The following is a 24647-nucleotide window of genomic DNA, read 5'->3' as shown; positions in this document are numbered from 1 at the left end:
TAATAAAGCTTTGGAAAAAAATATAATATTACTCTAAATCCAGTGTGGCACTGCATATTGATCTGCCCTATAATACAGTGGAGAGGCAACTTTAGGCTAGAAAAAATATAGCCAGGGGCCATCTCTGAAGAGGGATCAGGTGCAGTTCATGCACAAAGAATTGAGATGTCAACACACATTACTCGTAGTACATTTTTTGACTTTGACCGACTATATTTAACTTTAATTATTGGCACTTAAGTGATTTTTGGAGACTGTTCAAACAAGTTGTGTTATATACAGTTTAGTGTATAACATATGCATGCGTCTTTCCGCTGTGTTATATGTGTTTTATGTCCTTATTTCCTTATTTTTCTTATTTTCATGTGTGTACCCTGGAAAGACCCCAGCTGTGTGATTGTGTTGTTGTGTTTTCTGGCTGTGTGTGTGTGTGTGCTGTGTGTGTGTGTGTGTGTGTGTGTGTGTGTGTGTGTGTGTGTGTGTGTGTGTGTGTGTGTCTGTGTGTGTGTGTGTAAAGTATGTTTGTGTCTAACAATCAAGCATTTTAATGATGCTGAATCTGATGTATGTTTTGTGTATTCAGGCATGGACAGATATCTATCTGAGCTGGAACCCTGATAACTACCCTGGTGTTCAGACCCTGCGTTTTCCGTCCAATCAGATCTGGACACCAGATATTCTGCTGTACAACAGGTATTGGACACAGTCACATTTATAACATTTTGTTTGCTTGGAGCCCACAATAGTGTGTTCTTCTTAAACTGCCTAATAAACATCTTATTCTACCAAAGCAATAAGCCACGAGAAGCTGATCAGTGATTTTGCCATCTACACACACATACAACACTCTCCAGTGGATTATTATAAGACAGCAGCAACAGCGGTATGATAAAAGATACTAATTAGTACCTCAAGTGGTTACACTTTAGTTTAAGGTGTCCTATAGTGTAATTATAGATTAATATACACAGAGTAATATTAATTAACATGTACTTACTATAGGGTTAGGACTAAGGATTAGTTTAGGGTTATAGTTGCTTGAAATTATGCACAATTTACTGTTATTACTATTGTAAGAATATTTAACGTGTAACAAGGACACTGTGAGAAAAATCAGCATGAACATTCCTTAACACATCTCAACAGAACATGAAAGTCATTTATGTTTGCAGTGACATGAACATGAGTAAATGAGGGAATTTTCAGTTTTGGGTGAACTATCCCTTTAGGCAGTATTATACATTGGGTGGACTTTGAAAACTCAAGCCTTGTGTCAACACTCAGTAGATTCGAGTCACCATCTGTTCCATCTGAATAAAAGTCTGAACTGATATGTAATGCACTCAGTTTTATAACATCATACTTCACTCTAGTTGCTCTCACCACTGAATTGAAAGCTCAGGCAATGAAGACAGGCAGTGAAGCATCAGTTTACACATTGTAAATTGGCATTAGGGGACACTGAAGGCAATTGTATTTTTTTTTTTTTTTTTTTTGCATTTTCCTTCATAACTCACAAACTAATACAAATCCATCTGCCGACAACAGTAGAACCATTAAAACATTTACACTGAGAAAGGTTTGATCATAATATTGAATTATGAATTTAATTACAGGAAGTCAGAGTGTCATAATAAAACTTTTAAGTAACAATTTAAAGATAAAATGGTAAAGGCATAAAAAATACTGGGCATTAAAAGCTCACTTTTTTATATTTAGCACAGTAAAATAATCTTTTTTTTTTTTTCAGGCAGAGATGAAATGTAAGTGTGTGCTGAATAACTGTTCTGAAACATTTAGAATACAGCTGGCACTTGATTTTGTTGACTCATATTATCTCTCAAAATACCATGTTTGATTTTGGACCATATTATCTAGAAACATTTTCTAGAATACAGCTGATACTTTATTTGTGGGCCTTATGACTCACTATAAATCTAGTGCCACTTTCAGCAAATGTTGGAACTGTGATATCAAACTTTGGTCTACATCGGTTTTCAGGTCTGGCAGTTAGACCCTTTGTAGGGCCTTAATGACTTCCACTATAAATATAATAAGTAGTTTATATAGTACACTTAAATGAAATATATATATAAGTATGGACTAATGTCTCTGAATAGCAAACCAAGCAGATTTATGCACAAAAGATTTTTTTTTTTTGGACATTAAGTGCTACTGTTTTCAGGTTTTAAAAAAAACATCAAAATTATATTCAGATGGAACTATGGGTGCCGATGTACACAAAATATACTACATACATAATATATTATAACATTATTTTAATAACATATAATTATAACATATATTAATGTATTGTCCACAGTAGTGTACTTGCAATGTAAATCCCAGTGTAAACACTCTCTCACTTCATACTTAATGCCATTCATCTGTACTGTAAAACATGCTGTAAGTTAACTGTGTTTGTGTGTGCTGAGAGAGGACAGATATAAGGTTATTTATTATTATTATTTAAATCATAGATATTGAATTATATCATATCATATCAACCAGGGCCTCATTTTGTTTTGCTGGGACTTTCACATCACAGAATAGTGTGTAAAGAGCTTGGGACTGTGCATTCTTGGCATTGTATATTAATAAAGAGTATTAATCCAGGCTTATTATATCTGGATTGAGTACAACAATAATTAAAATGAGCTTTCATTTTGGTTCAGAACTACAGCAACATATTGTGTGCCAGATTTTGTGTGCAACACTCATTTATAGAGCAGATTACAGCTGGATGATTTAATTAGTGACAAAAATTACTGGGCTTGAAAGACAATGTAATAAAAAACATTTGGCAAGTCACTAAGAACATTTCACTTTGCATCCTTGAAAGTGTTAAAAAAAATACATAAATAAACAATTATGATAAGGGCAAACACATCTGGCTTTCCAGAGGAATTGTAAATTAGTGAAAGATGTGTTTGATGGGGTTCAAACCATTCAGAATTCCACTGATTTCCTTTCAAAATCACTGATGGTACAACATTAACGAGACTCGTAATGAATATCTTGCATGTTAACTGGATATCCAGCTGTATTACCAGGTTGAATGGTAATGTTTTTTTTTTGTTGTTGTTGTTGTTTTTTTTACCAGGGTCTCTCGTTTAAATGAATTAATTTAAATGACATAATTTCTGACTCTGAACATCCTTCATAAACGTATGACATGATAGCAAAAATACTGGAGAAACTTGCAACATCTGCCATTCACAAGAAAACTGACTCGAAGAGCAAAAAGTATGTAGGAGGAAGGAAAGAAATTGAAGATCTGTATCTACCAAATTAGTACAGTTATCAGTTGATTTAGCAATGTGTCCAAATGATGAACAGCATGCCCTTTTATTCATTGCTGAATTAGTCTAGATTGGTCTGCAAACAGTTCATTTCCACCATATTAGTTAATAATACCATCCTAACAATAGCATAATAATATCTACAATACATTGGTTTTAATTTAACACATTTGTCATGGATAATTAGAATTGCAGCTAAATGTGCCTGTGTGATAGAAAGAAATGGGAGCTGTGTTTTGTGTCAGTGACTGACAGCAGTAATTGCCTTCTCTATGGGCAGGCTTCATAAATCTGCATTAAGCAAATGTCTTTTATCGTAGCTTGACAGGTGTCACATCTTCCTAGAGCTGCATTACAACAACATGTGAGGGAAAGATGTAAAGAGCTTTTAACACATCTTCTGAATTCTGCCAGATCATGCGCACCTTAAAATATCGTGCATAGCCACTTGTATCCCTCAGCCAATAACATTGATCCTGTTTGCAGGAGACATTAGCTAAAACATCAGGCCATATCAAGATGAATACATTAAGAGAACATGCAAGAGATGCTGACTTTGCTGCCTGACTCTGAGGATGAGTCAAAAGAGGATAAACCTCTAAAGACAAGGCAAGATGCAATATTCAATGAGGGTGGATGTGGTGCAGTGCATTAAACTGGAGACATCTGTGCCAATTAAGCAATCTAATGTAAAAGTGCAGGACAGAATCTAAGAAAGAATGTGTGATCATCCATTGATTTATGTTATTTGTTTTAGAATAGACTGGATTAGTAATTTGGATGAATCTGATGATTTACAGTAGTATGTGTCTGTGTGGATTGTTTTAGCCTGAAGATTGATGGAGAATGCTTCTGTGCACAACGGAAAGCTGTCAATTTCACGTTATCTCAGAGAGGCAAGAGGATATGGTCAAAGAGATGCTGCTTCTCTCAGCTAGACAATGAACCACCTGTTGTCCACGAAAACCTTAAAACTGAATATATGACGTCAGCTACTAGCTAAAGAACATTCACTTTAAAACTGCTCTCAGTGAGATGTCAAATCTGATTAAGGGAAGCAGATACGACATTAAAGCAGCTGTAAGCAGTTTCATCATCACTAGTGGCATGGAATTGCAAAAATGAAGATTGTTTTACAACAGTTTTAAACTGGAAGACAAAACTAATTACAAATGACCCCCCACCCCACCCCCGCCTTTTTTTGGCTTATATACTGTATGTTGAATTAATGCAATAAAAATTATAACGCCCCTTCCAGATAAATAATTAATGCCAAGTGTAAGTATTAATCTTCACTAAATAACCATCTAATTACCCTAATACAAACATGTAGTATTTAATTGTCCTGAAAAGCATGTAATGGGCTAATTTCCGTTACTATTGCAGACTTGAATGCTCACCTGCCTGTATCTTGACTGAATAGCCATTGAATTACTTGTACACAGATCAAATCCCTGATGTAATGGATATTTTATGTTGAGCAAAGGCATCATTGTGAGCATGACAGGTGATTTGTATGGCAAAGTGATAATTTGCTGGCTGGTTCTTGTGTGTAAAAATAATTATTCTTTGTCATAATGTGAGATATTGTTTTTTTTTTTTTATAACTATGACTGTTAGCCTGGCAGTCTTCTTTTAGTTTGGCAGGTTGTCATATGCCAAACCACCATGAAAAGGACAGCTTTTTGAGAAATGGAAAGGATTAGAGACATTATTACCTTGGCAATGCTGCTGAAAGGTCACATCAAATATAACAAAACAAAATAGAAATGACAAAGTATAAAACTCACAATATAAAAATTTTAACTATAAAAAAAAAAAAACAAAAAAAAAAAAAAAAAAAACAATAAAAAGGACTAAAGGACTACTAATAAGTATTGCGTTTAAAAACTTTGAGAAATTGTTAATTTTAAGTTAAAATAAAATAAAATATAAACAGTCCATTTTAATTCTAATTAACATGACTAATGTGCCAAAAGTAGACCAGTAAAAATTTACTCAATGTATATATATAAAATGCTTATTGTGTACAATTCCCTGTACTACAGAAACCGAATACAAGCTATAACACAGTCCAAAAATTAAATGACATCAAATCCTTCTCTCCCTGTTCAGATTTGACCTGGTTTTCAACCTCCTACATACTAAACAGTCCTAAATGTCATTGAGGATTTATGACATTATTTTACAAAGGTATTATCAAATCCCTCTCTCCCTGTTCAGATTTGACCTGGTTTTCATTTCATAATCATATTGCTGATGGTACTTTTGGTATGTATGATTAATTATGAATAGGTTTTTGAATAATACAACTTCTGGACTGCCTCCTTGTATCCACAATGCCAATTGAACTGGACATTTTAATCAACAGAATATTATTTTTGTGGGAGGAAGGAGAAACACAAAGGACATGGACACATATATTATTCTACAGAGAGCTACTGGGATCAAAACAATTTTAAGGTCATTTTGACCGATCACATTGTGTAAAGACAATAACTAGTATTTGATTGGCTAATGTGTGTTAGTTGATGAAGATTACAGGGCAGCAAACATTTCAGGAATAGAGTTGCTAAAATATTCTGACTGAACTTTGTATTTCTCGACAGTGCTGATGAGAGATTTGATGCCACCTTCCATACAAACGTCCTGGTTAATGCATCAGGTGCTTGTCAGTACATACCACCAGGTACAGTTTATTCTTACCACTGTATCAACCACACAAATATGCTTTTGTCTTAAACTGAAGAGATTAGATAGGGATACACAATTTACTGGTGCTAATTTGATCACTGACCAATATTAGAGTTTTTATATTTATAATATATATACAGTATTTCTTGGTTAATATTAGATATTCAGTTCAATTCAAGTAAATTTAAAAACCACTGTTCTTTTAGTATTATTGATATACTTTTATTATAATTATAATATTATAATTCTTGTTCATTATAATTTGTTGTTCAAGTAATTCTGTTTTTGTCCCTTATTTATTTATTTTTTATTTATTTATTTTTTTAAGCTTTACTTAATGATAATAGGCATATTTAAAAGACCTAATAATTTAATTACAATGTTATATAATCTTTAGCAAATCTAAATAAATATCTATTTCCATTCTGTACATTCAAATATTTTGATGTAAATTCACATGCATTTAAAATGCACATTTTTTCTTTATTTAGACAAATTCGTTTTTAATATCTATCATTTATCGGTTATCTCCCAACATGAAAATAAATGATCAACCATGACTTTTGCCTCAATAAACTCCTAATTTGCTGCTTGTTAATAGTACCATGACTTTTGCGTCAATAAACTCCTAATTTGCTGCTTGTTAATAGTTAGTAAGGTAGTTGTTACGTTTAGGTATTTAAAATATGCTCATGCAGAATTTGACATTAATATGTGCTTTATACAGTAAGTACTACTAAATAGCCAATACGCTAGTAATATTATACATACATGCTATATAGTGAGAATTGGTCATTAAATTAAAGTGTTTCCCAGAATTTTAACCCATACTTTGCTGAATCACACAATAAAAGAGAACTTGCTTCATTATTTTGTTTCTACACAAATATGTTTGTTATCAGTTAGTTTTGCAGATTTAACAAGTGTGATATATGGTATAGTTAATAGTTAATATAATTTTCATTCATACAATTACAATTCAAGATGATTTTCTCTATTGCTGTTATTGTTTTTGTTGATACGTCTGTGTTTGTGTGTAATTACGCAGGTATTCTAAAGAGTACATGCTACATTGATGTGCGCTGGTTCCCATTCGATATACAGAAATGTGAGCTCAAGTTTGGCTCCTGGACTCATAACGGCTGGCTGCTGGACCTGCAGATGCAGGCAGTGGACATCTCCACATACATCCCCAATGGAGAATGGGATTTAGTGGGTAAGAGTGCCTGGCATTACATTTAGGGTATAACAGAGAGCTTTCTCCAGGTGGAGCTCAGTGATCTTGTAATGTTGCGGGAACTGGAGAAAACAAGCAGAGGCGAGGATCTGTCTGCAGGTAGTTTAATAAAGTTTGTCATTTATTATTATTATTATTTGTCTATATGTTTTTTTTTATTCCATCTTTTGTTTTTAGTTGTTGTCTTTATATATTATATTTTATTTTATTTTAGTTGATGTTTATTTTATTTCAAGTAATGCAAATGTTTTATAGTTTCTGGTGTTTTCAGATAGTGAGCATTTTGTGAGGAAACAAATCCATTTTTATGAAAGCATTGAGTACAAACACCCGTGACTCGCACATTCTTTCGTTAATGCTATAGATCTGTTTGCTTTTCACACATCTGGGGGTTTCGAGTGTGTAATGTATTAGTGTGTGCTCAGTACAGGTTGTGTGTGTTTGAATGGTTTTCTTTGCCTGGAGGGAAACTATTGATAATTTCCCCCCTGCATCTACGTGGAAGAGTGTGAAAGTGTTGTTGGCTCATCTGAATGCTGAGATGATAATTTCATCCTCCGTGCTGGACTGCAGGGAGCACACATTTAACATGTGGTACAGAAGGTCTATGAAAGACATTCTTCTTTATGTCCATTCTCTGGTGGAAAATAAAAAGAAAGTGTCTTGACTCATACTCTCACGAGAGCATTTCTTCTGTTGTTTTCATGGATTTAGACATGAAATGCACAGACAGAATTTAACATCCTGTCAATCACAACAAGGTCATTTACTTTTCTATGCAATTTCATTTCATTGTAACATATGGAAGCCTGCTTCCGCCATTGAATAATAAAAAAAAAAATTAACAATTCTGACATTTGTTTTCTCAGAATTACAAGTTATAAACTCACGATTAAAATGATAAAAATTGTGAGCCCCAGAATTGTGAGATATAAATTTGCACTTCTTTTTTTCTCGCAATTCTGACCTCTTTTCTCAGATCTGTCAGATATAAACTTGCAATTGCCAATTCTGAGGGGGGAAAAAAGACTGACGGTTTATGACTCGCAATTCTGATTTAATTCTCAGAATTTATATCATACGATTCTGACTTTATAACTCGCAATTATCATGCAATTGCATGCAACTTATATCATGCAATTCTGAGAAAAAAATTATAAAAAGTAACAACTAATTTTTTTTATTTTATATTTAGTGGTGGAAAGCTTCCATAGTAGCAGGATAAATTATATAACATTGTTAATGTGTTAAATTCTTGTAATCGTGTAATTTTGCACTAATATTAGAAATATTAATATTAGAGATGAATTTTTGTGTGGCACAGTTTTTCTAATCTCATAATCTGATCACGTTTGGCTTTTAAATCCCTCTGTTTCTGTCTCAGTCTCTCAATTTTTCACTTTCAATGCCAGTGTGACCCAGGGTCTGTTCGACAGATGGGGTCCTGATGGTAGTTGGCAGTGCTTTGGCACTGATTCTGGCCGGCACCAATGGCCAGTTGCGTGCCAAGGTTGTGCAGTGACATGAGCAGTCTGTGAACGGGCATCTTTAACACTGCAGGGAGTCACACGCTGCACACACACAGCCAAAACCAACTGCTCAGCCTGTTGCAGAGAAGTGTAAACATATATGATGTGTAACAAGAATCTTTACATATGTGCTATTAGATGGTTTTTCATGTATTTCATCTCACAAATTTGCATAACTATGATTGCAAACCCCTCCCCCATGAAACGCACACAAACCACATCGCTCAGGTAGGTCTTCTGTAATCAGTTAAATGACTCAAACCAGCAATTTGCTTTGATGTGATTGTCTCTGAGTGCCATGACAATTCTGGCCAGCGTGAAATCCTGATGAAAGCTTTTCCTCCGCCTACCTAGTTTGATTAATTACAATTTTGATTTCATTTTTAATCAATTTGAGAGGAGGGCTGTCTGACCCTGACAGATCAAGACTGTCTCATTTGCAACGTGTCATGTTGTTGTTTCCCTTTACTCTTGCAACTGGTAGAAATAATGTTTATTTTGGGTTGTGTTATATTATATGACAACATCATTGTGTTTCATATCATTAAAACTAGGGTTGGGTTTGTTTGACTGCGTAGCACAGAATTATTGAATTGCATGCATACTTTAGAGAGCACCGTAGGATTAAGCGGATTGCATTGCAAAAATTAGGAAAATGGAAAGTAAATATTAGTCTTGTGCACGCACAGATCAAAGACAAGACACGGGGAACAAATAATGGCTGGTTCTTGTGTTTGCTTTAGATTCAACAAAGTTTTGGAGGTTATGCACTTTAAAGGTCATAAAGATCCTGTCTGTGATTTGGTCCTGTCACAAATACGCCCGTCTTGGCTGACAGCCTTTGTTTTCAGAAAGGTCTTCATCTCAGTTCTGTTGTGGAAGGGTCACTTTGAAGTCCTGCCTTAGCTTTTACCTTAAACCACTCTGCTGGTGCTTTTAACAAAGAGAGCATAAAAAAATACAATAGGATCTAAAACCTAACAAAAGGAAGTTTCTCACACACACACACATTGACCTTGGCCTTTTAAACTAAATATAATATTAGCTATTTAGATTTTTATTCACCGAACCGAAATATGAGACATTTATATTCTGTTTAAAAAACATGATTTTGAAATTATGAAATGTATTTTATATAAAAAATAAATCTAAATTCAATAGACAAAATAAATGTACAAAATTTTTTTTTTTGCAAAATTCAGGAAAAAAAACCCTAAATAATTATGGGTTAGTTTCTCACAATAACAAATTTTCTCATAATAACATCTCTTGATAAACTTTCTCATACTTATGACTTATTTTCTCATAAGATGTTTAGTCATTATTACAAGAAAGTTTCAAATTTTTACGAGCTGTTTTCACAAAATAATGACTTTTTTCTCATTATATTTATTCAACATTACAAGAAAGCTTCTCATAATTGAGGTGTTTAGTAATTTCTAGAAAGTTTTTCATTATTATGAGATATTATGTCATTGTTAAGAAAAAAAATCTCATTATTACAGCTTACAGAATCATATTTTACTAAAATGAGGCAATACCTGGCTTACAGAGTCTACTTCTGAGACCAAAGATATAGTATGTACATACAGAGTATGACAATATCTAAACATGGGATTTATGCCTGTAGTGCTTCATAAAAAGTATACTGCATTTGTGGAAAACACCTGCTGCTGTACAAAATAAATCTGAATGTGCTCCTTTGTGTTTTGTCAGGGGTCCCTGGGAAGCGTAATGAGTTGTATTATGAGTGCTGTAAGGAGCCATACCCTGACGTGACTTTTACAGTAACGATGCGCAGGCGAACATTGTATTATGGTCTGAACCTGCTCATTCCCTGTGTGCTCATCTCTGGCCTGGCTCTGCTCGTCTTCCTGCTGCCTGCAGATTCTGGAGAAAAGATATCACTTGGTAAAAACCATAAAGCTTTCTCTTTTTTTATCAAAATGTTTATGTAAAGTTTATGCACAATTATGCATGAAGGAATGCCATTAGTTTTCCACTTTCCCGTCCATCAGGTATCACTGTCCTCTTGTCATTAACGGTCTTCATGCTGCTAGTGGCGGAGATCATGCCGGCCACCTCTGACTCAGTTCCTCTCATAGGTAAGTCCAAATTGCTGGATTTTCATATTATGTACTCAATCACATGAAGAACATTTTGGCCATTGATGAGGTGTTAGTACAGCTTGCAGGTTTAAATGCTTGTGTCTTTTTTGGCTCGGTAGCTCAGTACTTTGCCAGCACCATGATGATTGTGGGTTTGTCGGTTGTTGTCACCGTCCTCATTCTGCAGTTTCATCATCATGATCCACAAGGTGGAAAGATGCCAAGATGGGTGAGTAAAAACTCTAAGCAGATGAAAAAAATATTATGCAGGACTATGATCTCAAAACATGGTGGTTATTACTGTTAACTAAAACGAAAACCATAGAAACATTTTCATTACTTAAAATAAAATAAACATTAACTAAATTAAAGATTTAAAATATTTCTGCTAGTTGCCAAGGCAACATTTCTCATTTTTGTACTAAAATAACTAATTAAACAGACACAACAGACTCACACAGTAACATGTGGAGATGCACAAATGAAAAACAACATGTGTTCTAAAATGACCTCAAAATATCAAACATGTTTGATATCCTCTGACTGGATGCAATCACAGTATAAAGACATAGCACGATAAACTCCAACTGCATAAAACTGACTTTGACTTTCGACAAGTAGTGTCAGCTCCTCCAAACTGCAAATTTGGTAGAAAATCTGTGCAAAAATAGTATAGTTTATTCCAGCCTTCAGACTTCCTCCTCATCCACCCTACACTTAAAAAAACAAGCAAGTTTTCGCAATGATGCCGTAAGAACAATTTGGGGTTCCCCAAAGAACCTTTCAGTCAAAATTTCATAAACTACCCCTATTATTATGCCATTTCAAATATTGCCTTTGATGCAGTGTGTAATGTACTGCAGCTGTATGTGAATGTAAACGATCTGCAAAGCCAAAAAAAAAAAACAACACAAAAAATAAAAAAATAGTCCACAGTAATTCAAATACCACTAACATCACAAACAAACCCAAAACAATACAAACATCTACATAGTCCCGACCTAAACTCAACAACGCAACGAATAAGTTCTACATTGGCCAGCTGTGAACATCTTGACCCGACGACTTTAACTGACGACTGCTTCTCTTATCTCGGGGAGTTCAGCACAGGATTCACAAAACACTTGCTCTTGAAAGATGGCTCAGTACCCTGTTTATTTGGACCAGCTGGCTCCACTGAATCACAACCTGAGAGTATGGTAAATAATTTTTAAGTTTATATTTTCTATCGAGTGTTCAAAATAAGGAAAGGAGGGGTTTAGAGAGACTGAATCTTAGAACCGCTTCGAACGAATCGCTGGAAAATGAGGTGATATAAAACCCATATATTGAAAAAAACAAAAAAAATATTATTAACAGCTTAAAAGCATGTAATCCTATTGTAGGACACTCCCAAAACAATATTAGGAACCTTAAAAATGGCATAATAGGGCCACTTATTCATTAAAATTAATTATAAAGAACCTTCTGTGCATTGGAAAGTTTCCATGGATGTTAAAGATTCTACATGCAACTAAAGGTGCCAATAAAGGACCTTTATTTTTAAGAGTGTAAGTTCATGAAATCACTTCACATCATAGCACACTGTTACTGCAGTATTTTTTAAGCTACCAACAGTTGTATAATCTCTAACTTAAAATACTGCTTTCCATTCAAACAACCAGTGCTGCATCCACAAAAATCCAACTTAAATAAAATAGCTTCTGACAAAAATCTGAGAAAATCTCCTGAACCCTGAATTTACGAAATGTAGGTGAGTTGTGGAATGACTTGGCATCATGGAGAGGTAATGAGGTCTATTTGTATTAAAGTTTAATGTCTCCTCTGCTACTCTTATGAGAAGAAAAGAGCTCTTAGCTTCAGCTGGCTGGTGTTTCTTTTTTGGTTCATGTCCAGTGGGACGCACCTGCTGCTTGAAGCAGGTCTAAATCTTTAAACACAAGAAACCTTTAGTGGACACTTTCTCCCATAAGCTAATGAAATACACAGACTTCATACAGCATATCATCATTATAAAGACAGGAATGCCTCATGCTCCCATCTGAGGGCTTCATCTTTTAGCACATTCTTCCTGCTCTTCTTAGGTACGTGTGATTCTGCTCAACTGGTGCGCCTGGTTCTTGCGCATGAAGAAGCCGGGTGAGGAACGCAAAGCCAGCTACCAATATGACCACTCTCCAGCACACCACGCCAGTGCCAGCAGCATTCAGATGGGAGTAATGCCCGGTCAGCCGCCTTCTGCCAACTCCACCACCAATGGTCACATGAACCTGTACTTTGGCTTCCACTCCATTGACAGCGCATGCTGCCCTGCCAGCAGCGACTCTGGTGTGTCTTGCAGCGGTGGGAGAGTCGGCGGGTCACCAAACGAAGAACAGCGTGAGGCAGTAAGGATGTTTGCAGGCGAACAGGAGATCCATCGCATCCTAGTGGAAGTGATGTACATCGCTCAGCGGTTCCGTGACCAGGATGAAGCCGAGGCCATCTGCAGCGAGTGGAAATTTGCGGCAGCAGTCGTGGATCGGCTCTGCCTGGTGGCATTTTCACTTTTCTCCATCATCTGCACCTTTACCATTCTCATGTCTGCGCCAAACTTCATTGAGGCAGTCTCGAAAGACTTCACATAATTGGCAAAGCATCACACTTTCTTTTGTTTTTAAAGAAACACCACGCGATTGAGTGTGAGAAGTGTCTACCACCAAAGTCGATTCCTTCCTCTTCTCATCGTTCTGAGATCAACATGAACTATTGTTACAATAATTCTGATAAAAATGAAAAAAAAAAAAATTGACAAAGTTGTGTATTTTTTAAATGTGATTTTTCGAACAAAAATACAGACCCTTGGACAAGCTGTTCGGGTGATATTTTGTCTTTATATAATGTATGTGGATTGAGCAATTGAGGGCTGGTTTGTGTAAAGATGTGTTCTCAGTGTGCAAACACTGTTAGTCACAACAGCTAAAAATGTGTCTGTGAAGTTTATATGCTGAAATTCAAACATAATCAGTCCCATAATCCCTTTGGAAGTCACACAGTTTCTTTTCATTTCTTGGGTTTAGTAATATTTTTATCATTTAATATTATTTTAGAATTAAAAATCATCACCGAACTGACATTTACTTACCAAAGCAACAATAACACATGTTGATGGTAGAATTAATACGCTCTGAAACTCACTTTTATCATTCTGACATCTTTTTAAAAAAATAAATATTACAGTTATTAGTATATTCAAATCTCACTTGTGTCCACATAATCAGAGTGTTGTTATTTTGTGACTTCATTCTGTCCTGTGCTCTGTTGTATTAAAAAAAAATGTAAACACTGATAAAATACATCATTTTATAAAATAAATATATAAAAAAAAAAAAAAACTAAAAAAAAACCTCATGAATACTCTTATTAAAAAAAAATAAAAAAAAAAAAAAAAAAAATTCTAGCATTTACTTCTCACTTTCTATAGATTGTACATGAGGCATGTTTTGTGGACCCTGTTTTGTTTCTTTTACAACTGTTTTATAATCCATTTTTAATGTTTTTTTTTTTTTTTTTTAAAGGCCTTAATGTTACTTATGCTCAAAAACACTAAAAGCTCTGTTGAGAAAGGAGAGAAGTAAAGCATACAGCTTTGCTTATTCATTGAGTTGGCAGAGTAGAGCAGACCCTTTTGAGATCCAGTAGTCACTGGGCTGGTTGGATGGCAACATCTGATAGACAGAACAAAAATATACAAAAAGACAATAATAATATTTCAAAGCTCTGATACTAGTGGTTTAAAAACAGACAGGAGGTAAATATATGGAAGCATGTTACCGCTTCAAAATAAAAACGTAGTCAATTGTGAGGTAATTTTATTAAGTTTAAAATATGAAATAAAGTCACAGTTGTGAGATTTAAAGCTACAATTAACATTTTATTAATTTATTTTAACAGCATAACTATTTAAACTTTACACAAAATGAAGTTCAAGAAGAACTAAGATGAAGTCGTAAAGTAACCTGTAGTAGACAGAGCTCCTGCACGAGCGGAGGTCTTGTACAGAGGCGTGTGGTAGAGGGCTCACAGACAGCATGGGGTTCATTACTCTCGACAGCACATGTGTCATCCCAGCCATAAGCATCCATGACCATCCCATGAACCAACACACCATCCTCCATGGTGGGAAGCTATAAAGCAGACCACAAAATATTGATTTCATACATCAGTCACTTTCACTTTCTTTTTAACTTTCTATTCATCACCAACTGTTTCTTGAGCAGATAATCAGTATATTAGAATGATTTCTGAAGGGTCTTGTGACACTAATGACTGGAGTACTGATGCTAAAAATATGATTTTTTTATATGATTGATCAAATAAATGAAGCCCAGGGGAGCATAAGTCAAGCCCAAACATTCCAAAGAAGAATATGTTCATGAAAAACTAAATTATGACTGTTATTCATGCTAAAAAAATGGACTTCAGAGAAAAAAATTAACTTGTATCCCTTTATCATGGGATTACTTTCATGGGGTAACTATCTAAAGTGTCTGCTGTAGTCATATCATAAAACATATGTTGAAATATCCCTGCATGTTTGATCGGGTCTCTGTACACTGGTACCATGTTAAAACGAAAATTCAGCTCATCTATGGGCAGGCTGTATTTGCGTGCATTATTCTGCACCTACGAGACACACAAACCAACTCTGTAATTCAACTTGTTACTTACCTGTGAGGAATCCTTGAGGAAAAAAGAATCCAGAAATCCAAAACCACTTGGGCTGACCGCTTGTAATCCAACTCTGCTCAAACACACACACACACACACACACACACATGCTTGTTTTTGTGAATTGTGGGGACATTCCATAGGCGTAATGGTTTTTATACTTTACAAAACTGTATGTGCTATTGCCCTACACCAACCCTACCCCTCACAGGAAACTTTTTTGCATTTTTACTGTCTCAAAAAAAACCAATTCTGTATGGTTTATAAGCGTTTTGAAAAATGGGGACATGGGTTATGTCCTCATAAGTCACCCTCTCCTTGTAATACCTGTGTCATACCCATGTCATTATACAAAGTTGTGTCCTGATATGTCACAAACACACACACACACACACACACACACACGCACACAAGCAATAAGTGCTTCACAATTTTCTCAATTCAAAATGAAAAGGAGAATAAAGGTCAATCAAAACACAACAAGAAGGAAAACATCTCAACTTTTCACGACTTGAGGGAGAAAGAAGTCAGCTCAAAGATAAAGCCGACAGTCTCATTTCCAAATTCAGATCATTTGAATGAATTAGTGACTAGAGGGTTGCTGAAGGTTACAGTTGATGGACACAACTACCTACACAACCTTGACAAAGACCCTCTAATCATACTGCTGAGGAGAATATCAGGATATTTCCAAGCAGATAAATAAGCACTTATGCATGTTCTTTTTCACCTCCTCGTATTACGCTAGAAGACTTTTCTTTTTCATTTATGATGGTGGGCTTATATTATGCAGTGTACCTTACATCACTGCTGAAATTTAAACTAGTCCAGTTACATATGCTGAGCCTGTTCGGTGATTTCAAAAAACATATTCATCCATATTAACATGAGCTTATCGTGCGTGTCTGTGTTTTATAACGCAGCACTCAGACCAGCCACACGGAACAGCACATCCAGGCAGAGATAACCGTTTGGGTGTGCCCATCAACCCTTGCAAGAGAACTATGACCATATGTGTGCATCAGACAGTGAAGCGAGTACACAGTAAGGAAATAGTAGTTGTTTATGTAGCTTGAGTGTCAGAGTGTGTTGTTTGGAACGGCTGTGAGCCCCTCTGGCTCCATTCATGAACTATAATACCAACAGCACACAAGCTCATACATCACTGGCCTTTACTGGAATCAACAACCCAGAGGAAATTGTCCATGTACAATGAGGGTGAACCTCCTGAATACAGAGGGGGAAAAAGTGTGTGTGTGAGTGAGTGAGTGAGTGAGTGAGTTAAACCAGAGACTATTTTAATGCCTTAGTCAGGAATAATATAGTCAAGATTTAGATGCATCAAAATATATGAAATTTTAAATAAGCAAGCTTTTAAAATGTAAAGATTTTAAAATATGTTCACATTGTTTTCTACAGGATTTTGTGAGACTGTAGTGGGTGGACCTTCTAGCTTGATCCAGGGACATGCACCCTTCTAAGACAGTTTTATACATTTTAAAGTTAAATGCATCAATCTGGTGTCTGTCAGACATTTTTCAGTGACCAAAATGAACAAAGTAAAACAAATGAATAAAGTTAGTACACTGACTTGTACCTGGACTTAAAAGTGTACTCAATGTCTCAGCACAATCACACTATAAGAAGCCAAATAATTTGAATATATAATAATAATAACAACGTTATTATCATTATTAAACTAATTAAACTGGAGATGGATTTTGCAGCATTTACTGCATTAACGTTTTACATGAACATTTCTGATATGATAATTGTACTAAGCCGTATGCAGTTTTGATTTTAGTCCGACTGACAGATGTGTTGCCAAAGCAACTTGCAAAACACAGCGTTAGAAATCTTTTATGTTATAAGAAGTGTAAAATATTTTCAGTTCATTATGAATCTGGGTTGGGCAAATAAGTTAGCTGCCACAGTCTGGCGTAGATAATGGGAAACACTAGTGTCATAATTTTGACTCCACTGACGTACCTCTATAAATGCCGGGCGCAGGGTGAAGTCTCTAACCCAGCTGCCGAGAGGTTTGAGAGATGAGTAAGTGGCATTAGACCAGTGATCAGGAACCTGGTTATTCAGATGGTGTTATAAATCTTCTTCATTTATTCAGACATCACCACTAGACCTGCTATTGCCTTCTGCAGAGTACAGAACGAAGTCTGCAGTGAAATGCATGCACACACAAATACAAACAATCAATAATCCATTCATTCATACACACACATACATAGAAAAACATACACAGACAAATAAGTGAATGATTTAGAGGATGTGAATTAATATAGCCCTCATGAGTATCTATTGTTATTGGCCACTTTTTCAAACTAGATTAATGTATAATTTTTACAATTATTTCTGTATCAAATAATGCCGTTCTTTTGGATTTTCTACACATCTGAGAATACTAGAAAAAAGAAGCATCCTCTTATGGTTTACACAAAACCACTGCCACTGCGCAGCCATTTTTAACATCGATCTAGAATCAGGATGTCAGAGTGATTTCTGAAGGATCATGCGACACTGATGACTGGAATAATAATATTACAACACAAAATAAGTAGTTTGCAGCTGTAGTTTCTTACATAAAATCATAGACATATAAGAAATAAAAAAAAACATTTAAAAGTTAACCTGAAACAAATACAGTATAAGCTGCACACGAGCAAAGTTTCCATCTAATTGTTTTTATTTAATGATAAAAACTGCAATAGTGTTCCACACCAGACCTGCTCGTGTTTTATGGCAAGAAAAACATAAGGCTTCCCATAAGGCTTCTAAACTTTATTATCTCTATAGGTTATTCAAATTGAATAGAACCCCCATCATTGACTACAGACTGATTTTTCAACCCTTGACCCCTGACCTGAATGATGGCGTGGAAGAAACACACTCCAAATATGACCTCCCTCCATTTCCTGCCAAGGATGTGTTTCTCAAAGAACGTACTGTTGAACTCAGTAAAGGCGCATCTCACACTGGCACGGAGACCCTTCGGGGGCTCGATAGTAACCTATCATCACAATAACAAAAGCTCATTAGTTCCCTGGCAACACGGGCATATTAACAACAAAACTAAAATTAAAGTCAAAGACAAAACAGGACTGCTAAAATTCATAAACTAAGTTATACAGTCTAGCTGGTTAAAGACATCCGTGTCAGTGCACTTGCATTATAAAGCAACATTGTTTAAGGCCTTATAAACTACTATTGGTTCCAGTGATTTGGTAAAGCTGGGGTTTAATTTATAGGGACGTGAGCACAGGGGTGTTAATGTATTAGGTAGAGAGAGAATAAAATATGAAAGCGCTCCTCCTTGTGAAGTGTTATCTTCTTCTTGCAGGAGTGTGTGACTGCGTTAGTGTGACTAAAATTTTAATTTGATATACATACAGACATATCGCAGTGCTAGAAGGATGAATGACGTGTAACAGTAAAATATGTGCATGTCATCAGCATATGGATGCCATCGGCGCGTGAAGACGACGCTCTACATTGATGTATGTTTTCCTCTCCGGGAGATAAAAATGAGATAAAGGCATGTGAATGCTTTCTTGAAAAATCAGTACTTGTTTGTGAGCACTCATAGAACTTTATGACTATCAGTTCCTATGGCTTTTACGTATGTATGTACTTTAAGCAGGTGTTTGTTCTTGTGTTACCTTGACAGAATGTTGCAATACAGTGACAGGAAACACACTAGTAGGCATGAAGCTAAGGAACAGTCTGAATCCTCATGGATAACAGTGTCTACAAAGGCCGTACAAGAAGAGGACAGCAGAAAACAGGACAACAAAATAGCTTTACAATGGACATGTGATTAACACTTTGAATTTTTTTTTTTAAATCCTGGAAAAATGTTTCACGTTTAAATATTTTCAAGAGCAAGAAAAAGAAAAAGAAGAAACAGAAGAAGAAAAGGTTTCTTGAGCACCAAATCAGCATATTGGAATGATTTCTGAATGAACTTGATATTAAACAATGAATAACTCTCTTGCAGGTTGTAGGTATCCCTGATGAAGACCTCTCTCACTCTCACACACACACACACACACACACACACACACACACACACACACATACTGTATAAACCAACCAGGTTCAGTGAAGGTTTTGATGAACTCCTCCATTGCCAGCATCCAGGACACAGTAAGGTGACAGTTTTGCAGATTGATCCAGTTTCCAGTCTTCAGAGTTTCCATAATCATTCTCTCCACAATAGGCCCCTGACCCTGACCCAGTGAGATTGATTTCACCCTGCAATACAAGAAAACCACAATAACTTATTTGTTATGTTTATATTGTATGTACTGCATCTGCCAAAGTTTGTCAGGTCAATGATTGTTATTGCTACAGTTACTTCACATACACCTAGGCCTAAATGACACCTCAACACAAACAAACAATGAATAAATAAATAAATAAAAATGCTTTACATGCCATTCTAAGGGTCTCTTTCTATTTAAAGAATAGCTCTTGGTAGGGTAGCCATATGCACCGTCCATACTGGACAAGTCCTGGCCAGGATTTTAATATTGCCTAAAACACCCAAAGAAGTTTGACCAATAACATGCAGGTACTGGACATAATCAACCAATCGTGGGACTGCACATGAGAAGGTGAGATCTATAGGGAACGATCAAAGCGATGCAAATATGCGCATGTGTTTGTTCATTAAGTTGACGATGTGCACATATCAAAAAAGACACCAAACCAGTATCAATAGCAAAAATAGCCATATAGCTCTCATGAATGTCACACAATGATCAACCTGCAATGTGCGAACAGCCAAAACCTGGATATTTTAGGCAATAAAATCCTGGCCACAAATAGCCACCCAAGAATGTCTCAAATAACCAGTGTGTTTCTTGGCTATCCAAAACTAGTATAAGTCCTTGACAGTAGGTGAAAATTTTGAAAATGTGTTTCTTGTGGCTTTGTTGGAATATGACTAATGTATCTCCTGTTCTCATAGTTGGCAAGCAGAAGCGACCGATAGTAGCATCCAGGCTCAGGTTTACGATTTATTGCAAGACTGAAAGTAATGGGAGTACAGGAAATTGGCAGCAGTGTGAGCTCGAAACGGTCTTGAATTTATTTCTATCATATTCTGGCTGCCAGAAAACGATCTGAGCAGAGGCGTGACATGAAAAGATTACAGAGGGTTAAAAACTATTTGAGCGAAATAATTTTGGTGCCAATTTAGCAATATGGCAGATGTACAGCAGATGCTGGTTGGCAAACAAGAATAGAATTCCAGACAACCTGGCTGAGAAAATGATTAAAGTAGTGGTCAAGTAAGGCTGCTACTATCATAATGTGATCCTTAAAGAAGAGTGTGTCACCCAGGATGACACCAAGTGGTGATACACACCAGGAGGCAATGACTATGTGACCTCTGAATGAGACAGAGAGAGATTTGGTGAGGGATGTCATGGCTGAGAGGAAGAAGAACTCGTCACAAATATTGCTGAGGTGATCACATTTGACATGTCGGCATGGCACACGCACAGGAGGAGGAAATGATGTGTACTGCCGAATGTCCTGAGCACAGCCGTACTAAAAGAAGCATGGGATTTGAAGAAGTGAAGTGTAGCTGAAGAAGAATAGAGGTCCAAGCACTGGTCCCTGTGGTACCCCAGTTTTGAGCAGAATATGAAGACTGTAAGCCTTTCTTGCAAGAAAACAATGACAGCAAAGAAACCCTCTTCATAAATATCACATACTGAAGTTTTATATTTTTAGGAGATCAGTTTGTAAGCTATATGAACCAAGTATTACACATTCAATATGAATGGATATACTCAGCAGAAGTTAACGTACAATACTCTGAGTATTCATTCATGTAAGTATGTATTTACATGTGTCACTTAACTGGAAGTGAGTAAACAGGGTGTATAAATGTACCTATCCTGGTATCCTCTCTCATTGGCAAACCGCTGGAACGCTCCCATTGGATCTGAGCCCGTGCTTAGAATGAAGACCAGGGGAATGAAAGGAGACATGTCAGTGTACAGGGCTGCAAGATCCACTGGGGGATTCTCCACAAACTGTTGTCCCAAACCAATGATAATAAACTCAGTCACTGCAAACACAACCTGAAAACACAGAGAGTGAGATACTTAAAATAAATTTAAATTATACCATATTTATGCATACAGCTGATAACAATACAGTATTGTGAGATCTCAACTCAGAAACAGAAAATACAAACTCGAAAAAAGTCCGAAGTGTAAGTTTTGCTCTTTTAGAAACATTTTAATGCAACTGTTTAGGCATATAGTAATGACAATTTCAAATCCAAAAGATGTTTTTTTTTTACCTTCTCTTTCATAAAACTCTTGATGAGGATAAGTTTCTGGAAGGCCCCAAACCACTGGGTCCATTGACCTCTGACCTGTGGCTGTTTCTCAGAGGGTATGTCTTCTGAGAAGGGAGGAAGGTCAGTCCCACTGTTCAGGGTTTACTGTGACCTCTAGATTCCCTGCAAAAATAGAGAGTGAAAAGTAGTGTTACGATGTGAGTTCCTGCCTGATTTCCATTTTGTGATTGATGCTTTTCAAGTATAAGCCAGTGATGTTTTAATGAAACAGGAAGAATGTACCCAGTTTGACAGAAATAGGTGTGGATATCATCTCTTTTTAATGCATCTAGGTTACAACAAGTCTCCCAGGCAAAATCAGAAAACCACGGCACTTCTGGCTTCTCTGGCAATTCCTGCAGTGGGAAGCAGGAGTGTTATGAACAGAAAATGTGTGTGTGTGTGTGTGTGTGTGTGTGTGTGTGTGTGTGTGTGTGTGTGTGTGTGTGTGTGTGTGTGTGTGTGTGTGTGTGTGTGTGTGTGTGTTTGCACAAGGCTGAAACTAATATTTCATCATACTAATAAAACCATCAAACAGCATGAACTGAGATAAGGGACTTTGATCAAGCAACAAGTCATTATTGATTTGAGAACAAACATTGGAGCAGACTGAAATAAAAAATCATCCAAAGAAAATTAGTTAGAAGAATCGATGCACAGTATATTTGATTATTACACTAGGAATCTTTTTTCTCTTATTTCTCTCCCCTAAGAATTTCTCTTTTTTTAATGACTAAACCATATTAACATCCTATAATGATTTCAGATATCATTCCTGTCCCCAATGGTACTGGATGAGATATCAAGTTTTAAAGAATAGTCACCCAAAAATGAAAATTTTGTCATAATTTACTCAGCTCATGTCATTTCAAACCTGTATAAGTCTTATGCTGAACACAAAAGAAGATATTTTGAAGAACCAAACAGTCACTGGTCCACACTGACCTCCATAGTAGGCAAATAAATACTATGGGGGTCAATGGGGACCATCAGCTGTCTGATTACCAGCATTCTTCAAAATATCTTCTTTTATGTTTAACATAAGAAAGAAACTTATACAGGTTGGGAAGAACATGAGGGTGAGTAAATGATAACAAAATTTTATTTTTGGGTGAACTATCCCTTTAATGGGTTTGTGTGGATATCTCTATGCTCAAGCCATGCCCAATGAGCAAAGACAACAGAGATGCTTGCCTTCGCAACAGAACAGAACTAGACTCTGGTTACTGGAAAAGATGCAAAAACATGTTGCTTCAATGCACACTAAAACAATATACAGTAACAGCATGGGGCATTTGAGAGATGCCTTTTTAATGGGGGCAGATAGCGCAGGCCCCTGAGGAAAGGGAAAAATTAGAAAACAACTCTACAGTCTAACAATTAACACAATTAACACAATTAAATCGCATTCATGACTTGTAGAAGTATAATTGCCTTCTACAGAATTAGAATAAGAACTCACATACATAAGCATTCTCTCTCTCTCTCTCTCTCTCTCTCTCTCTCTCTCTCTCTCTCTCTCTCTCTCTCTCTCTCTCTCTCTCTCTCTCTCAGCAGAGTCTGAGCTGTAATCTCATGCTCAGATTTTTGTGCTTCTCTGCTGACTCAATAGTGTTGATGTACAACTGCAAATAAATTTTAGGGGAATTTCCAGGGAATGTATAAACTGACAAAATGTATACATTAAAACACTGAAAATGGCTTTGGAAAATCAGTTTGGGTTAGTGGGGTTAATGAAAGAATTTAAAAATCTTACAAACCCCAAACTTTTTAATAGTATTGTACTGTATATAAACATAATGTAGCTGGGTTTTATTTTATTATATAACATCCTAAAATAATATTCTAGAATGACTGCTCTAGATTGAAATTACCTGTTTAAAGTACTTTAGGGAGAACTGGTACATGGAGTCAATCTCAGACAGGCTGGCAATGATAAAGTACATGATGGAGCCACGTGTGGCAACAGGGCGATACTTCTCTCTGGCTGCGTTGATCATCTCCTCTGTCATCTCTGCCTCCACCAGCCGAGACTTAATGGCCTGAGATGTCATCTGTGCAAGAGAAGAGAGGATAAATTGTCAGCAGATTTGCCTCATGTCAAATTTAAGTGTTGAGACAAAAGTAATGACTTGATAGCTTGATGTGTTTATAAAGAGCTCTTAAAATGCAAAAGGAGCTGTAAAGCCATTCACATTGACAGCAGTATCAGATGCATGAGACAGTAGCAGAGGTGTCAGACAGAGACAGAGCTGTTTTTGTCTTTAAGACGGATATATAATTCATTGCCGGCCCAACTTTTCGTTGATCTATCAATCTATCCATACCTCCCACTCAGCCTTTCATTATGTTCTATATATGTTTCTATAGTTTCAAGTGGAATTTTACAGAAATTATTCAAAAATATTGTAAAATGCTCATGTTGAGTTGCTAGTGATAGTGACTATGATGTGACATTTATTTTTCTTATACTCAGAAGAAAAGCCATGGTTTAAAATGTGTCAGCCCTCATTCCCAAATGAACACATAATCTTTTTAGTTGGCTGTGACATTTGCATTGTTTGTGAAGTAAACCTCTCCATTTCGTATGCAGCAGCAGTCATTAGCATAGTGGAAAAAAGGTTCTGTGACAATTATTAGATAAACTGTGGCAACAAAAAGAGTTTGGACATTTAAAAGGAATTAATGTCATTG

The 24647-nt window shown here is 36.0% G+C and overlaps 1 protein-coding gene and 1 pseudogene across 4 annotated transcripts in view; one reads left to right on the top strand and one right to left on the bottom strand.

Moving 5' to 3' along the window:
• The window catches only part of LOC109107928 (neuronal acetylcholine receptor subunit alpha-7-like), a 36149-nt gene extending 21992 nt beyond the window's left edge, over positions 1 to 14157 (top strand). For 2 of the 4 annotated variants that reach the window (XM_042711773.1, XM_042711903.1), the window contains exons 4-10: positions 584 to 693; positions 5912 to 5991; positions 7045 to 7212; positions 10479 to 10673; positions 10781 to 10867; positions 10990 to 11099; positions 12955 to 14157. In XM_042711773.1, the coding sequence (XP_042567707.1) occupies positions 584 to 693; positions 5912 to 5991; positions 7045 to 7212; positions 10479 to 10673; positions 10781 to 10867; positions 10990 to 11099; positions 12955 to 13497 (1293 nt within the window). In that variant the 3' untranslated portion in view covers positions 13498 to 14157. The remainder of the gene's footprint in view (positions 1 to 583; positions 694 to 5911; positions 5992 to 7044; positions 7213 to 10478; positions 10674 to 10780; positions 10868 to 10989; positions 11100 to 12954) is intronic. The other 2 variants (XM_042711837.1, XM_042711951.1) reach the window with 1 other exon arrangement.
• A 345-nt stretch (positions 14158 to 14502) lies between these two features.
• LOC109108358 overlaps positions 14503 to 24647 on the bottom strand; it is a 43372-nt pseudogene continuing 33227 nt past the window's right edge.

This window comes from Cyprinus carpio, chromosome A1, assembly GCF_018340385.1.
Source record: "Cyprinus carpio isolate SPL01 chromosome A1, ASM1834038v1, whole genome shotgun sequence".
Classification (NCBI taxonomy): domain Eukaryota; kingdom Metazoa; phylum Chordata; class Actinopteri; order Cypriniformes; family Cyprinidae; genus Cyprinus; species Cyprinus carpio.
Note: the sequence above shows the minus strand (reverse complement) of the source record. Positions and strands in the feature narration are given on the sequence as shown.